Here is a 14210-nt window from a genome sequence, read left to right as displayed (position 1 = left end):
GTGGGTCTGAGGGTGGCTGTGCCCGCAGGGACGAGGATGGCACTGCCACCTCTCTGTGAGGGATGTCCCCGGGGGTCTGAGGGTGGCTGTGCCCGCAGGGACGAGGATGGCACTGCCACCTCTCTGTGAGGGATGTCCCCAGGGGTCTCAGGGTGGCTGTGCCCGCAGGGACGAGGATGGCACTGCCATCTTCGCCGTGAGTGACCAGAAGGACGTGGCGCTGGAGGTGCAGGTGACCAACGAGCCCTCGGACCCGTCGCAGCCGCAGCGGGACGGGGACGCGGCGCACCAGGCGCTGCTCGTGGCCTCCTTCCCCCCGGAGCTGCCCTACGCCGCCACCAGGGCCGAGGAGAGCGCGGGGCTCGGGGTGCGACTGCCGCGGGGACCGGGACGGGGACAGCGACAGCCACGGGGATAGGGACAGCCACGGGGACGGGGACAGCCACAGGGACAGGGAGAGCGACGGGGACGGGGACAGCGACAGGGACAGCCACGGGGACGGCGACAGGGACAGCCACGGGGACAGCCACGGGGACAGGGACAGGGACAGGGACAGCGACAGGGACAGCCACGGGGACAGGGACAGGGACAGCCACGGGGACAGGGACACGGGGACAGCGACAGCCGCGGGGACAGGGACAGGGACAGCGACAGGGACACGGGGACAGCGACAGCGACAGGGACGGGGACAGGGACAGCCACGGGGACAGGGACAGCCACGGGGACAGGGACAGGGACAGGGACAGCCACGGGGACGGGGACAGGGACGGGGGGATAGAGGGGGACAGGGGACGGGGATGGGGACAGCCACGGGGACGGGGACAGCGACAGGGACAGCCACGGGGACAGGGACAGGGGAATAGAGGGAGACAGGGGACAGGGATAGGGACAGGGACAGCCACGGGGACAGCGACAGCGGCAGGGCAGCGACAGCGACAGGGACAGCCACGGGGACAGGGACAGTCACGGGGACAGCGACAGCGACAGGGACGGGGGGATAGAGGGGGATAGGGGACAGGGGATGGGGACAAGGGGACAGGGACAGGAGATGGGGACAGGGACAGGGGGACAGGGGACAGCGACAGCGACAGGGACAGGGGATGGAGACAGGGACAGCGGGATAGAGGGGGACAGGGACAGGGAGGGACAAGGGGACAGGGACGGGGACAGGGGATGGGGGACAGGGAGATAGAGGGGGGACAGGAGGGGCAGGGGGACAGAGGACAGCAGGGGGACAGGAGGGGCGGGGGGGATGGAACTCAGGGTGTGGGATGGGGTCAGTCCTGGGGGCGATCCCGGGGTGCCCTCAGGGTAGGGGTCACTCTGGGGTCACTCCTGGGGTCACTCTGGGGTCACTCCTGGGGTCACTCTGGGGTCACTCCTGGGGTCACTCTGGGGGTTCATTCTGGGGTTCACTCTGGGGTCACTCCAGGGTCACTCTGGGGTCATTCCTGGGGTCACTACCGGGGGTCACTCCTGGGGTCACTCTGGGTACTCCCGGGGTCACCTGGGGTCAATTGGGGTCTCTGGGTCACTCCCGGGGGTCACTGTGGGCTCACTCTGGGGTGACCCCGGGGTGCCGCAGGGGGGGCTCAGCCCTGTCCCCCCCCCCAGGACAAGGTGCTGTGCTTGGCCAACCAGAACGGCTCCAGGGTGGAGTGCGAGCTGGGGAACCCCCTCCAACGCGGGGCCCAGGTGGGCGCAGACCCCTCCCCAACCCCCCCCCGCCCCTCCCCCGACCCCCACCCCCCCCCAGCGCTCACCTGCCCCTCCCCAGGTGCGCTTCTTCCTCATCCTCAGCACCTCGGGCATCTCCATCCACACCACGGACCTGGAGGTGCTGCTGGAGCTGTCCACGTGAGCCGGGCGGGGCGCTGCGACCCCCGGGGAGGGGCTGAGACCCCCGGGAGGGGGGTGGAGACCCCCGGGATCGGGGGTTAGAGACCCCCGGGGTTTGGGCATGGAGACCCCCGGGGTTTGGGGGATGGAGACCCCCGGGGTTTGGGGATGGAGATCCCTGGGGTGGGGATGGAGACCCCCGGGGTTTGGGGATGGAGACCCCCGGGGGGGGGGTGGAGACCCCCGGGGTTGGGGGATGGAGACCCCCGGGGTTTGGGGGGTGGAGACCCCCGGGGTTTGGGGGATGGAGACCCCCGGGGTTTGGGGATGGAGATCCCTGGGGGGATGAGCCCCGGGATTGGCATGGAGGACCCCCGGGGTATGGGGGGTGGAGACCCATTTGGGGATGGACCCCCCGGGGTTGGGGGATGGAGACCCTGGGGTGGGGATGGAGACCAGGGGTTGGGGGATGGAGACCTGGGTGGGATGGAGACCGCCCGGGGGTTTGGGGGATGGAGACCCCTTGGGGTGGGGAATTGGAGACCCCCGGGGTTTGGGGGTGGAGACCCCGGTCGGGGGAGGGACCCCGGGATCGGGGTGGAGACCGGGTTTTGGGGATGGAGGGGTTTGGACCCCCGGGGTTTGGGGATGGAGACTCCCGAGGTAGGGATGGAGTCCCCGGGGGTTTAAGGGCTGGAATCCCAGGGGATTTAGGGTCAGACCCCCAGGATTTGGGGTTCAGAGACCCCAGGGTTTGGGGTCAGACCCCCAGGATTTGGGGACAAAACCCCGGCAGTTTCAGACTCCGCCCCCTCCCCCCAACGTTTAGGGTCGGGGGGCTTCAATTTGGGGTTCAAACCCCCCCGCACAGCCCTTGGGGTTTTTCCTTTGGGGTTTCCCCCCCCCCAAACCCCAAATCCCCCCCCCAGGACCAGCGAGCAGCCGGGGCTGGAGCCGGTGGTCGCCCGCGCCCGCGTGGTCATCGAGCTGCCCCTGGCCGTGACCGGGTGAGTGGGGAGGGGGTTTTGGGGGTCGGGACCCCCCCCTCGGGGACCCCCCCCCTCACAGCAGGGTGTCCCCACAGCGTGGCCGTGCCCCCCCGGCTGTTTTTTGGGGGGCAGGTGCTGGGGGAGAGCGCGGTGAAGAGGGAGAGCCAGGTGGGCAGCGCCGTCCGCTTCGAGGTCACGGTGAGAGAGCCCCCCAAAAACAGAGACCCCCAAAGGGACCCCAAAAACAGAGACCCCAAACGGACCCCAAAAACAGAGACCACAAAACAGAGACCCCCAAAGGGACCCCAAAACAGAGACCCCAAAACAGAGACCCCCCCCAAAACGGAGCCCAAAGCAGAGACCCCCAAACGGACCCCAAAAACAGAGATCCCAAAACAGAGACCCCAAAACAGAGACCCCTGAAACGGAGCCCAAAACAGAGACCCCAAAAACAGAGACCCCCAAAACAGAGACCCCCTCCCAAAGTGGTCCCCAAAACAGAGACCCCAAATGGACCCCCAAAAACAGAGACCCCCAAAACGGGCCCTCAAAACAGAGACTACCCCGGGACCCCAAAACCAAAATGGGGAGGGGGTGTGGGACCCCTGGGGAGGTTCAGTCTGGCTGAGCCCTGGACACTTTGGGGGGTGGGCACTTCAAAGTGGGGCTGTATTTGGGGTGGGGGCTGTATATGGGGTGGGGGCTGTATTTGGGGTGGGGGCTGGTTTTGGGGTCAGGGCTGTTTTGGGGTGGGGGATGTTTTTGGGGTCATGTCTCCACACAGGAGCTGTTTTTGGGTTGGGGGCTGTATTTGGGGTGGGGGCTGTATTTGGGGTGGGGGCTGTTTTGGGGTGTGGGGCTTTGTGTTTTTGGGGTCAGAGCTGTATTTGGGGTAGGGGATCGTATTGGGGTGGGGGCTGTAGTTGGGGGTGGGGGGCGGTTGTTGGGGGTGGGGGCGGTATTTGGGTGGGGGGCTGTATTTGGGGTGGGGGCTGAGTTTGGGGGTGGGGGCTTTGTTTTGGGGGTCGAGCTGTATTTGGGGTTGGGGGCGTTTTGGGGTAGAGCTTGGATTTGGGGGTGGGGGCTGTATTTGGGTGGGGCTGTTTTTGGGATTGGGGGCTGTTTTTGGGGTCAGAGACTGTTTGGGGTAGGGGGCCTGTATTGGGGTGGGGGCTGTTTTGGGGGTGGGGGCTGTATTTTGGGGTGGGGGCTTGTTTTTGGGGGTCAGAGCTGTATTTGGGGTAGGGCTGTATTGGGGTGGGGGCTGTATTTGGGGTGGGGGTGGTTTTTGGGGTGGGGGTGTGTTTGGGGTAGAGCTGTATTTGGGGTGGGGGCTGTATTCGGGGTGGGGGCTGTTTTGGGTGGGGGCTGTTTTGGGGTCAGAGCTGTATTCGGGGTGGGGGCTGTCTTTGGGTGGGGGCTGTGTTGGGGGTGGGGGTGTTTCGGTTTTGGGGTCAGAGCTGTATTTGGGGTAGGGGGCTGTATTTGGGGTGGTGGGGGGGGGGCTGTATTTGGGGTGGGGGCTGTATTTGGGGTGGGGGCTGTTTTTGGTGTCAGAGCTGTATTTGGGGTGGGGGCTGTTTTTGGTGTCCGAGCTGTATTTGCGGTGGCTGTTTTTGGGGTCAGAGCTATATTTGGGGTGGGGGTCTGTATTTGGGGTGGGGGCTATTCCAGGCCGTGCCCCCCCAGGTGTCGCAGCGGGGGCCGGTGCTGAAGACCCCCGGCTCGGCGGCGCTGAGCCTGCAGTGGCCGCTGGAGCTGCCCAACGGGAAGTGGCTCCTGTACCCGCTGAGCCTGGAGCTGGGCACCCCCCCCGTGCCCTGCAGCCCCCCGGCCAACCCCCTGCGCCTCGCCCTGGTGAGAGCCGCGGGCTGGGGGGGCCCGAGGGGCCGGCAGTGCCCAGGGGGTGCCCAGGGGGTGCTCAGGGGGTGTCCTGGGGGTGGCCAGGGGTGGTCAGGGGTGTCCAGAGGTTGCCAGGGGGTGCCCAGGGGTGGCCAGAGGTGGTCAGAGGTGTCCAAAGGTGTCCAGGGCGTGTCCAGGGGGTGGCCAGTGGTGGTCAGAGGTGTCCAGGGGATGTCCAGGTGTGCCCAGGGGGTGGCCAGGGGTGGCCAGAGGTGGCCAAAGGTGGCCAGGGGTGACCTGGAGGTGTCCAGGGGTGGCCAGAGATGTCCTGGGGGTACCCAGGGGTGGTCAGGGGTGCCCAAGGAGCGACCAGGGGGTGTCCAGGGGTGGTCAGAGGTGGTCAGGGGGTGTCCAGGGGTGGCCAGAGGTGTCCTGGGGGTGCTCAGGGGTGTCTAGGGGTGCCCAGAGGTTGCCAGGGGGTGCCCAGGGGTGGCCAGGGGGTGGCCAGGGGTGACCTGGGGGTGTCCAGAGGTGTCCAAAGGTGTCCAGGGTGTGTCCAGGGGGTGGCCAGGGGTGGTCAGAGGTGGCCAAAGGTGTCCTGAGATGTCTGGGAGGGGGGACAGAGGTGCCCAGGGGTGGCCAAAGGTGGCCAGGGGTGGCCAGGGGTGTTCGGGGGTCCCTGTCCCCCCCCCCCACCCCATGCCCATCTTTGCCCCCCCCAGGAGCCGCCAGGCGGGGGGGGTCCCCCTGAGGAGCCCCCGGCCCGCTCGTGGTGGGTGCCCGCGGGGAGGAAGAGGAGGAACGTGACCCTGGTGAGTGGGGGGGGGGGGGGTTTGGGGTGTCCCCCTCATTCCCGGGGTGTCCCCATTCACTGGGTGTCCCCACTTTGTCACTGCCCCATTTTGGGATTTCGCCATCCCCACCCTGTCCCCACCCTGTCCCCACCCTGTCCCCACACTGTCCCCTTGCTGTCTCCCCATCCCCAGGATGTCCCCAGACCCCCAGGGTGTCCCCACACTGTTCCCTCACTGTCCCAGGACTTTGCCCGGGTCACGGCGCGCTGCCGCCCGTTCTGGTGTCCCCACCCTGTCCCCTCACTGTCCCCACAGTGACAGTGTCCCCTCGCTGTCCCCACCCTGTCCCCTCACTGTCCCCACCCTGTCCCCTCGCTGTCCCCTCACTGTCCCCTCGCTGTCCCCACCCTATCCCCTCCATGTCCCCTCACTGTCCCCTCGCTGTCCCCACCCTGTCCCCTCGCTGTCCCCTCACTGTCCCCTCGCTGTCCCCACCCTATCCCCTCACTGTCCCCTCACTGTCCCCACCCTGTCCCCTTGCTGTCCCCTCACTGTCCCAGGACTGTGCCCGGGGCACGGCGCGCTGCCGCCCGTTCCGGTGCCCGCTGCCGTCGCTGGAGCGCTCGGAGCTGCGGGCGCGGGGGCGCCTCTGGAACGGGACCTTCCTGGAGGTCAGAGACCCCCGGGCTGGGCCCAGCCTGGACCCCCTCCCCAATTCCCCAATGCCCCTTCCTGGAGGTCAGAGACCCCCGGGCTGGGCCCGGCCTGGACCCCCTCCCCAATTCCCCAATGCCCCTTCCTGGAGGTCAGAGACCCCCGGGCTGGGCAGGGGGCTGGGCCCGGCCTGGACCCCCTCCCCAATTCCCCAATGCCCCTCCCAGGAGTTCCTGGACGTGGAGAACCTGGAGCTGATCGTGCGCGCAGAGGTCTCGGTCACCTCCCCCCGCGGCAACGTCGTCATCAGGGACGCGGTGGCACAGGTGGGGACACCCCTGGGGACACCTGGGGAGACACCTGGGGACAGCTGGGGACACACCTGGGGACACCTGGGGTCACTTGGGGACACCCCTGGGGACACCTAGGGACACCCCTGGGAAAACCTCTGGGGATACCCCTGGAGACATCTGGGGACACCCCTGGGGACACTCCCAGACCCCCCAGGACCTCCCCAGAATCCCCTCAGAGACCCCCCCTCCCCCGATGTCCCCTGATGTCCCTCCAGGCCCCCTCGGTGTCCCCATGACCCCTGTGACCCCTGTGTGACCCCTGTGACCCCTGTGACCCCTGTGACCCCCTGTGACCCCTGTGTCCCCCCAGATGTCGGTGTCCCTGCACCTGGACCCGGGCGTGGCCGTCACCGCTGTCCCCTGGTGGGTGCTGCCGCTGGCGGTGCTGCTGGGGCTGCTGCTGCTGGCGCTGCTGGTGCTGGGGCTCTGGAAGGTGAGGGACCCCCCGCTATCGCGATAGGGCACGATAGAGTGCCTCATATCGCGATAGGGCACCACAGAGCGTGGCATGTGGCGATATACCCCTTGCTGTCCCATGCCATATCGCGATATCCCGCTCTGTCCGGTGCCATATCGCGATATACCCCACGCTCTCCGGTGCCATATCGCGATATATCCCCCACTTCGGTGCCATATCACGACATATCCCATGCTGTACAGTGCCATATCGCGATATATCACACTTTCCAGTGCCATATCGCGATATCTCCCGTACTGTCCGGTGCCATATCATGATATCCCCGTGCCCTCTGGTGCCATACTGTGATGATCCCTCTGGTACCATATCACGATATCCCTTGTTCTCCGCTGCCATATCGTGATATCCCCGTCCCCTCTGGTACCATATCACAATATCCCTTGTTCTCCAATGCCATATCGTGATATACCCCACACTGCCTGATGGCGTATCGCGATATCTCACTCTGTCCAGTGCCATATCGCCATATATCCCACTGTCCGCTGCCGTATCGCGATCTATCCCGCTGTCCGGTGCCGTATCGCGATATATCCCGCTGTCCAGTGCCGTATCGCGATCTACCCCGCTGTCCGGTGCCGTATCGCGATCTATCCCCGCTGTCCGGTGCCGTATCGCGATATATCCCTCTGCCCGGTGGCATGTCGCGATATCTCGGCGCCCTGTCTCCCCCAGGTGGGGTTTTTCCGGCGGGCGGCGGCGGCTCCGCCCCCGGCCGTGCCGCGGTTCCGGGCCGTGCGCATCCCGCGGGAGCAGCGGCCGCAGGCCCGCGAGGGCCGCACCGGGACCATCCTGCGGCCACAGTGGGCGGCCGGACCCACGGACAGGGACGGGGACGGCGCCGCGCCCGGACCCGCCTGACGGACAGCCGGGAGGGACAGACGGACACGGCCGGACGGATGGACACGGCACGGACATGGGGGATGGACACGGGAGAGACGGAGACAGCGCCGCGCCCGGACCCGCCTGACGGACACCCACGGACAGATGGACACGGCATGACGGACAGACGGACACGGCACGGATGGACAGACAGACACAGCACAGACGCAGGGATGGACACCGGAGGGACGGGGACGGCGCCGCACCCGGACCCGCCTGATGGACAGCCGGGAGGGACAGACGGACACGGCCGGACGGATGGACACGGCATGGACACGGGGGATGGACGGGGGATGGACACGGGAGAGACGGAGACAGCGCCGCGCCCGGACCCGCCTGACGGACACCCGCGGACAGACGGACACGGCATGGACGGACAGACGGACACGGCACGGACAGACGGACACGGCACGGACAGATGGACACGGCATGGACAGACGCACACGGCACGGACAGATGGACACGGCACAGACACAGGGATGGACACTGGAGGGACGGGGAGAGCGCCGCACCCAGACCCGCCTGACGGACACCTGGGAGGGACAGACGGACACAGCTGGACGGATGGACACATCATGGACATGGGGATGGACACAGCATGGACATGGGAGGGAGGGGGACAGCGCCGTGCCCAGACCTGCCTGACAGACACCCACGGACAGATGGACACGGCACGGACGGACAGACGGACACAGCACGGATGGACAGATGGACACGGCATAGACACGGGGATGGACATGGGATGGACAGGGACAGTGCTGCGCCAGGACCCGCCTGATGGACACTGACAGACAGACGGACATGGCAGGGACAGATGGACACAGCACGGACAGGGGGATGGACAGACAGACAGGGGATGGACATGGCATGGGCACAGCATGGACAAACAGACACAGGGATGGACATGGGACATGGACAGATGGACGTGGCATGGTCACAGCTGGACACAGCGTGGACAGATGGACACGGCACATGGACAGAAGGACATGGGGATGGACATGGGGATGGACACAGCTGGACAGATGGACACGGGACATGGACAAATGGACTCAATATGGACACGGGGATGGGCAGGGGACAGGGGACAGGGATGGTCCCTGGCTGTGCCCTGGGAAGGCCCCATGGAGGCCCCACCATGTCCTGGAGCTCCCAGGATGGGCAGTGGCCGGACAGAGCCACGGCCCCAGGGGTCAGTTCGGCCCCAGGGGTCACTTTGTCCCCACGGGTCACTTTTTGTCCCCAATAAAAGGCGCTGACCCCACACTGACCCCGAGTGTTCCTTCAGGGTCCAGGGACTGCCGCCATGATGGGTGTGGTGACCGCCATGATGAATTGGGGACGCCATGATGGGTGTGGCGGCCGCCATGATGGGTGTGGCAGCCGCCATGATAGATTGAGGCCGCCATGATGGGTGTGGCCACTTCTCCGTCCGTCCAGGCCGTGTCTCCCGGACTAACCGGACACATCCTCACCCCACGGGTCCCTCCCGCCGCTCCGGACCCGCCACAACCCCGGTAACGGCACCTGAAGCGCCGTCAGCGCGGACCTGCCCACACTCAAGATGGCGCCGCACTCTGAGGCCTCACCGGAACCTCCAACATGACGGGGTTAGTGACGTCATTCATCTTTCCGGTGCGGGCCGGAAGTGGCGCATCAATGGCGGCCGGGAGCTCCCGGGGCTGGTGAGGCCGGGGTCGTCTTGGAGACCCCCAAATCAACCCCTATCTCCACCCCCCCTTTTTTTATTTTTTTAATACAAAAACCACCACTCGATTTTCTTTAAAAAACCCGGAAAAAAAAAAAAAAAAAGAAAAAAAAATAGATTTATTTTATTCCAAGCCCTTTTTTTGTTTTTTTTGGGGTGGGGGTCGGGGGTCTCCTCAGCGCGGCAGCGGCCGCCGCCCCTTCTTCCTCCTCTTGTGCTTCGTGTCCCCCCTGGGGGGGCCCCCCTGGGGCTGGGGGGGTCCCTGGGGGGGTCCCGCAGCCCCGGGGGGGGCGGGGAAAGCCCCCCCGGCCTCGCCCGGATTTCCCTGGAAAACGCGGGCCAGGAAATCCTGGAGGTCAGCGGGGGTCGGGGGGCTGCCCTTGGGGGGGGCCCTGGGGGGAGAGACAAAAGGGGCTGGGGCACGGCTGGAGGTACCTGGGCACACCTGGGCACACCTGGGCACACCTGGATGTACCTGGGCACACCTGGAGCACACCTGGATGTACCTGGGCACACCCTGAGCACACCTGGGCACACCTGGATGTACCTGGGCACACCTGGATGTACCTGGGCACACCCTGAGCACACCCTGAGCACACCTGGATGTACCTGGGCACACCTGGGCACACCTGGATGTACCTGGGCACACCCTGAGCACACCTGGGCACACCTGGATGTACCTGGGCACACCCTGAGCACACCTGGATGTACCTGGGCACACCTGGCTATACTTTGACACACCTGGGCACTCCCTAGACACCCTCTGGGCACACCTGGGCACTGCCTGGGCACTCTCAGGCACAACTGGGCACCCTCAGGACACCCTTGGGGACACCCCAGGACACCCTTGGGGACACCCCAGGACACCCCTGGGGACACCCCCAGGACACCTCTGGACACTCCTGGACACCCCAGGACACTCTTGGGAACACCCCAGGACACCCCTGGTCACCCCAGGACACCCCAGAACCCTTGGGGACACCCCAGGACACCCCTGGGGACACCCCCAGGACACCCCTGGTCACCCCAGGACATCCTTGGGGACACCCCAGGACACCCCTGGTCACCCCAGGACACCCCAGGACATCCTTGGGGACACCCCAGGACACCCTCGGGGACACCCCTGGACACCCCTGGTCATCCCCAGGACACCCCCAGGACACCCTCGGGGACACCCCAGGACATCCTTGGGGACACCGCAGGACAGCCCTGGACACCCCCAGACACCACAGGACACCCCCAGGACACCCCCGGGACACCCTTGGGGACACCCTTGGGGACACCCTTGGGGACACCCCCAGCCCCCCCCAGCACTGACCGCTGGCGTCCGGCCGGCGTGGCTGTCCTGGCACCGAAGGACAGGTGGTAGGGGACACGGTGGCTGTCCGGGGAGATGGCCACGCGCTGGCAGCCCGCCCACTCTGGGGACACACAGGGGACACTCGGTCACGGTGACACCAGAGAGACCTCTGGGGTGGGCATGGTGACACCAGAGTGACCTGGGCACGGTGACACCAGAGAGACCCCTGGGGTGGGCATGGTGACACCAGAGTGACCTGGGCATGGTGACACCAGAGAGACCCCTGGGGTGGGCACGGTGACACCAGAGTGACCCCTGGGGTGGGCACGGTGACACCAGAGTGACCTGGGCATGGTGACACCAGAGAGACCTCTGGGGTGGGCACGGTGACACCAGAGTGACCTGGGCATGGTGACACCAGAGTGACCTGGGCATGGTGACACCAGAGTGACCTGGGCATGGTGACACCAGAGAGACCCCTGGGGTGGGCACGGTGACACCAGAGTGACCTGGGCATGGTGACACCAGAGAGACCTCTGGGGTGGGCACGGTGACACCAGAGTGACCTGGGCATGGTGACACCAGAGAGACCTCTGGGGTGGGCACGGTGACACCAGAGGACCCCTGGGGTGGGCACGGTGACACCAGAGAGGTCCCCAAGGATGATGACACCAGAGTGACCTGGGCATGGTGTCCCCTGGTCATGGTGACATCAGAGAAGTCCCCAAGGATGGTCATGGTGTCCCCAGAGACCCCTGGTCATGGTGTCCCCTTGGTCATGGTGTCCCCTGGTCATGGTGACATCAGAGACCCCCAGGATGGCCATGGTGTCCCCTGGTCATGGTGACCCCAGAGAGGTCCCCAAGGATGGTCATGGTGCCCCATGGTCATGGTGACATGAGGGACCACCCCAGGGATGGTCACGGTGTCCCCTGGTCATGGTGACCCCAGAGAGGTCCCCAAGGATGGCCATGGTGCCCCATGGTCATGGTGACCCCAGAGAGGTCCCCAAGGATGGTCATGGTGTCCCCAGGGACCCCTGGGACCTGTCCCCCCCCGGGTGTCTGTGTCACCCCCAGGCGTGTCGGTGCTCCGTGCCCCCTGCCAGGTGTCCCCTCACCGGTGACGTCGTAGATGTGGCCGTCCATGCGGGCCAGGTAGGTGACCTTGAGGCCCAGCAGGCTGGACTCCGCCCACAGGTCACCTTCTTCGGCCGCGTGCCACCCCCCGCACGGGGCACACCAGCGGCCACCGCGGGGGTCCCTGTCCAGCTGGAACCGCCTGCGGGGACACGGGGACACTGGGACACCCCCAGGGACATGGGGACACCCCCAGGGACATTGGGGACACTGTGACACCCCCAGGGACATGGGGACATGGGGACACCCCCAGGACACGGGGACACTGTGACACCCCCAGGGACATGGGGACACTGTGACACCCCCAGGAACATTGGGGACAGGGGGCACTGTGACCACCCCAGGGACATGGGGGACATGGGGACACTGTGACATTCTCAGAGACACTGGGGACATGGGGACACCCCCAGGGACATGGGGACACTGTGACATACCTAGAGACATTGGGGACATGGGGCACTGGGGACACTGTGACATCCCCAAGGCCATGGGGGACACTGTGACACTCTCAGGACATGGGGACATTGTGACACACCTGGGGACATTGGGGACATGGGGCACTGGGGACACTGTGACACCCCCAGGGACACTGGGGACACTGTGACACCCCCAGGGACACTGGGGACACTGTGACACTCCCAGGGTACAGTGAGACCCCCAGGACACCATGTCCCCCCCACTGCTGTCCCTGCTGTCCCTACTATCCTCACTGTCCCCACAGTGTCCTTACTGTCCCCACTGTCCCTACTATCCCAGTGTCCCTGCTGTCCCCATTATCCCTGCTGTCCCTGGTGTCCCCATTGTCCCCGCTGCCCCACAGTGCCCCCACTATCCTCACTGTCCCCATTGTCCCTCCAGTCCCCACTGTCCCTGGTGTCCCTGGTGTCCCCACTGTCCTCACTGTCCCTGCTGTCCCCACTGTTCCCACCGTCCCTGGTGTCTGTGGTGTCCCCACTGTCCCTACTGTCCTCACTGTCCCGCAGTGCCCCCACTGTCCTCACTGTCCCCACTGTCCCTGCAGTCCCCACCATCCCTGGTGTCTGTGGTGTCCCCACTGTCCCCACTGTCCCTGCTGTCCTTGATGTCCCCACTGTCCCTGCTGTCCTCACTGTCCCCGGTGTCCCGCAGCGCCCCCACTATCCTCACTGTCCCCATTGTCCCCACTGTCCCCACCATCCCTGCAGTCCCCACCGTCCCTGGTGTCTGTGGTGTCCTCACTGTCCCTGCTGTCCCCACTGTCTCTGCTGTCCCCACTGTCCCACCGTCCCTGGTGTCCGTGATGTCCCCACTGTCCCTGTTGTCCCTGCTGCCCCACCATCCCTGCAGTCCCCGCCGTCCCTGGTGTCCCTTGTGTCCCCACTATCCTCACTGTCCCCACTGTCCCCACTGTCCCTGGTGTCCCCACTATCCTCACTGTCCCCACTGTCCCAGGTGTCCCCACTGTCCCTTGTGTCCCCACTATCCTCACTGTCCCCACTGTCCCTACAGTCCCCACTGTCCCTGGTGTCCCCACTATCCTCACTGTCCCCGCTGTCCCAGGTGTCCCCACTGTCCCTGGTGTCCCCACTATCCTCACTGTCCCCACTGTCCCAGGTGTCCCCACTGTCCCTGGTGTCCCCACTATCCTCACTGTCCCCGCTGTCCCACCATCCCTGCAGTCCCCGCTGTCCCTGGTGTCCCCACTGTCCCCACTGTCCCTACAGTCCCCACTGTCCCTGGTGTCCCCACTATCCTCACTGTCCCCGCTGTCCCACCATCCCTGCAGTCCCCACTGTCCCTGGTGTCCCTGCAGTCCCCAGCGTCCCTGCTGTCCCTTGTGTCCCCACTGTCCCAGGTGTCCCCACAGTGTCCCCGCAGTGTCCCCACCTGTGGCGTCCCCCGCAGCGGGTGCAGCCCATGGCGTCCATGGCGTCCCTGAGCTCCTCCTGCAGCCGGCCCAGGAACGCCCCAGCGCCCGCGCCAGCTCCCCCTGCGCCAGCTGCCTCCTGGCACCCAAAAAATGGGAATTACAGCCCAAAATATGGGATTGGCACCCGAAAAATGGGATGGGCACCCCAAAAATGGGATGGGCACCCCAAAAAATGGGATTTAAACCAAGAAAATGGGAGTGCCAGCCCCAGGAACGCGCCCAGCGCCCGCGCCAGCTCCCCCTGCGCCAGCTGCCTCCTGGCACCCAAAAAACGGGAATTACAGCCCAAAATATGGGATTGGCACCCCAAAAAATGGGATTGGCACCCC

At 65.8% G+C, this 14210-nt stretch overlaps 2 protein-coding genes and 1 long non-coding RNA gene across 4 annotated transcripts; 1 reads left to right on the top strand and 2 right to left on the bottom strand.

The window, feature by feature from the left end:
- The first annotated feature begins 106 nt into the window (after positions 1-106).
- On the top strand, positions 107-9089 carry LOC127061130 (integrin alpha-7-like). The gene is made up of 11 exons (XM_050987664.1): positions 107-367; positions 1615-1695; positions 1778-1857; positions 2769-2846; positions 2924-3026; positions 4518-4685; positions 5393-5482; positions 6025-6135; positions 6346-6444; positions 6782-6904; positions 7622-9089. Exons 1-11 carry the CDS (start codon positions 107-109, stop codon positions 7805-7807), a joined length of 1380 nt encoding a protein of 459 aa, XP_050843621.1. The 3' UTR covers positions 7808-9089.
- A 549-nt stretch (positions 9090-9638) lies between these two features.
- On the bottom strand, positions 9639-13991 carry DNAJC14 (DnaJ heat shock protein family (Hsp40) member C14). Its single transcript, XM_050987665.1, has 4 exons — positions 13839-13991; positions 11954-12114; positions 10852-10954; positions 9639-9925 (listed from the first exon to the last, which is right to left on the bottom strand). Exons 1-4 carry the CDS (start codon positions 13877-13879, stop codon positions 9709-9711), a joined length of 522 nt encoding a protein of 173 aa, XP_050843622.1. The 5' UTR covers positions 13880-13991; the 3' UTR covers positions 9639-9708.
- On the bottom strand, positions 10962-11564 carry LOC127061132 (uncharacterized). 2 transcript variants are annotated; one of them, XR_007780599.1, is made up of 4 exons: positions 11456-11564; positions 11311-11399; positions 11179-11235; positions 10962-11089 (listed from the first exon to the last, which is right to left on the bottom strand). It is a non-coding gene; the product is annotated as an uncharacterized LOC127061132 (long non-coding RNA). The 2 variants fall into 2 exon arrangements; XR_007780598.1 differs by having other exon boundaries at positions 10962-11235.
- Positions 13992-14210: the final 219 nt, after the last annotated feature.

The sequence above is a fragment of the Serinus canaria genome, unplaced genomic scaffold (assembly GCF_022539315.1).
Source record: "Serinus canaria isolate serCan28SL12 unplaced genomic scaffold, serCan2020 HiC_scaffold_91, whole genome shotgun sequence".
In the NCBI taxonomy this organism is placed as follows: domain Eukaryota; kingdom Metazoa; phylum Chordata; class Aves; order Passeriformes; family Fringillidae; genus Serinus; species Serinus canaria.
This window is presented reverse-complemented; position numbering and strand designations above follow the sequence as displayed.